This window comes from Drosophila kikkawai, chromosome 3L (assembly GCF_030179895.1).
Source record: "Drosophila kikkawai strain 14028-0561.14 chromosome 3L, DkikHiC1v2, whole genome shotgun sequence".
NCBI lineage: Eukaryota > Metazoa > Arthropoda > Insecta > Diptera > Drosophilidae > Drosophila > Drosophila kikkawai.
The window spans coordinates 4,335,872-4,338,979 of record NC_091730.1 but is presented as its reverse complement, the minus strand read 5'-3'; the positions used below and the strand labels follow the sequence as shown (position 1 = coordinate 4,338,979).

General features: G+C 40.7%; 1 protein-coding gene across 1 annotated transcript; it reads left to right on the top strand.

Moving 5' to 3' along the window:
- Window positions 1-2,179: 2,179 nt before the first annotated feature.
- Window positions 2,180-2,876, top strand: LOC108079733 (uncharacterized). Its single transcript, XM_017174144.3, has one exon. The coding sequence runs from the start codon at window positions 2,278-2,280 to the stop codon at window positions 2,701-2,703; it is 426 nt and encodes a 141-aa protein (XP_017029633.1). The 5' UTR covers window positions 2,180-2,277; the 3' UTR covers window positions 2,704-2,876.
- The last annotated feature ends 232 nt before the right edge of the window (window positions 2,877-3,108 follow it).

Genomic DNA, 3,108 nt, shown 5'->3' with positions numbered 1-3,108 from the left:
AATTTTTAAAACGTTTTCTCTGGAGTTTCAAGACTTTTTCCCTTGGAAAAAACGCATCCAAACGCAGCAATTGAAATGTTTGTGGTAACGCGATGCAGGAAAAATCTACAAACAATAAGCATGTTTTTTTTTTTTGGATTTTGGCCATTTTTGGCCATCGCCAGAGCTACGCCAGAGAGTTTAGATAAAATCTAGCCGGCATTTGTTGGCCTGGTGGCCACCAACAAAGTCGTCGCCATTGTTGGCAAACGGCAGTCAGGTGTTGCTTTTATTGTTTTACAATCACCACCACCACCACCACCGGGCGACCAACAGCCAACAGCTAAGAGGCACTAAAGGAGGAAGAGGAGCCTTCTTCTCTCATCGATATTGGCCAACTTTCACAAGCAAATCTCGGCGAGGCAATGTCGGGCCATAAAAGCCGCTGTGCAGCCCAATTCAAATAAAATGAAAATAGAATCAAATAAACTTTTCTCAAAGCCAAACGGCAAACAAAAGGCCACAGTGAAAAATGTCTACATATAAAAAAGAAGACTGGAAAACTGCAAACTGCAAACTGCCAGTCGGGTCATAAAGAAAGCCCAGGGACAGGGAGTCGCGATCTTGGCCAACACACAGGCCAAATGCAAATGTTTTTCCCTCCCGCCTTTTCCAAGCAAACCCCATAAAATATAATAAAAAAGAAAGAAAAGGAGCAGGCTGACCCAAAACAATGGACGGCACTGTAAGGCATTGCTGCTGCCGAAGTGTTAACCGATTGTCCAGATACGCCAGGATTGATAGTCGCAAATCGCCGAGGGACAATTGATGGGTTTCCAGGGGGTTTGGGATCGGGATCGGGATTGGGTTCGGGATCTCTTCATTACCCTTCGATCTTTGGCTTTAAGCGGGAATTTTGTTTATTAGAATTTGCATATGTAGGTTCTCTGGGTTTCCCACACACACACACACACACACATAACCCTGCGATCTGTGGCTAATTGGAAGTTGGAAAGCCAAAGCCCCGCCAGCTGCCCCATTTTGAGAACCTGCAACGTGCTCCCCCCAGAACCTCGTCATCTCTAACTGCCCATCAAATAAATCAGCAGCAGCAGGCACATGCAAACATGTTGGCTTTTATACTGAAAAGAAATTCTGGGGTGTTACAAAAGGTAAACAGAGTTGAAAGAGGTAAAAAGAAGAAATGAGCTCTAGATTTATTTTTAAATTAATTAATCATCCTCACCAAAGATCCACCTAGCTTATGGTATTTTTCAGAAATTGTATTTTAAATCTTAAAAAATAATTAATTCTTAAATGAATAAAATAACAATATAAAAATACAAACAATAATTAATATTATTATTATTTATTTATTATTGTTTCAAATTTATGTAGTTTTAGGCTTTTTAAGCTTGATTATTACAATCAAAATTCATTACATTTTTCCCAGTGTAGTCATCTTCCATCCAGCAGTCAAGCGGCACCAGTTAGCGGTGTCCAATTTGCTTCTTTTTTTCTGTTTTTTTGGCCATCTCAGTTATCAGAGTGCGCGTTTTAATGAGTTCGAGTACGTTTTATGAGCGAAAAACTCTTGAGAAATCCGAGGGAACGCGAACGCACCAAAGTGGAATGCACACAAAAATGTTAGAATCTCGCCGCGGCGATAAAACTTTCGCGAGTAAAAATTAAACACAGAAGAAAACAAGACAAGAAAACCAAAAAAAGAAAGAAACACTCGAGAAGAATCCGAGGAGAGCCTCTCTGCTCATCAAAAATCAACTGGAATGGCGATGGCGACGGTCTTATGATGATTGTGATTGGTGTCGCCACCTCACCTGAGTTTAGTTTTTATTTTTGTTGTACCCTACCTGGTCTGGCACGTACGCAGATTCGTTGAGAAGGAAGAAATAAAAACAAAATGCAGAGATACAAAGATACTGAGATACAAAAGATACTAAGATACCCGAGTTACAGAGCTCTCCTCTGGTACGTGGCATGTAAAATATGTGCAGAATGGCTGAGGAAAACGTGTGGAATTCATGAATGAATGCCGTTGGCGGAATGTGAATGAAAATGCTGAGGAAAATTCGCATGAAAAGCTAAGGGGAAATGTTGAAGAACAAGCAGCCACACAAAAGTAGGCAAGGAGTTGGTAAATAATTTAAATAAAATTATAAAGCATACTTGTAGGCGGGGTCTTATACCTATTTTCTAATAATAATAGCAGCCTAGCCTGAAAAATCACTGAAAATTCATTAACTAAAAATACTTAAATTCTTTATAAACAAACACAAAATGCCCTCTGTATTCTTGCAACTGGAAACAAACGATGGCAAACTCCATATCGTGGAACGTGCCTTGGTGAAACAAATGGGCATCATCCGCGAAATGCTGAAACTGGAGTGTGGGGATACCACCGAAGTGATACCTCTGCCCAGGGTGGATTCGGAGACACTGAAACTCCTCCTCAAGTGGTGCGAATCTATGAAATCTTGGACGGATGATGCCGAAGTATCCGTACGCATAAATATACTGAAGAGATTAATCCAACGTTCTGGCGGGGATGACGAGGTCCTGTTTCAGCTGATCACTGCGGCCAACTATCTGCAGATGGACAGTCTCCTGGATGCCGGCACTCAGCTGCTGGCCAATATAATCCAAAGCTATGACAGTGCCGAGGAGCTGAGGCTACGTTTTAGTATTGCAAATGAAGAGGAATAACACAAAGTAAATCTATGAAAAATAATCCAAGAAATGTGATTGTAAGGAAATTTCACAAGTCTAAAAGGTCTTTGGAATCGCTTTCTTAAGCCATCTGTAAAAATTTGTCTAGAAATGATAGTGCTTTTTGTAAGTGTAGTGAATAAATTGGGAATTAAATAATATAAAAAAAACTCTTTCTTTATAAACAAGAAAAGAAGCTAACTTCAGCACGCCGAAGTTTGTATACCCTTGCAGGGTATTATAATTTCAGTCAAAAGTTTGCAACGCAGTGATGGAGACCTTTCCCACCCTATAATTTTATATAATTTTAGGATTGTCAGAGATGAAGCTGGAGGAGCGAGCAGCTGGCTGGACAGACCTCAACGGGATGGCAGTAGAGGACGGTGATCGGATCTTGGCTCC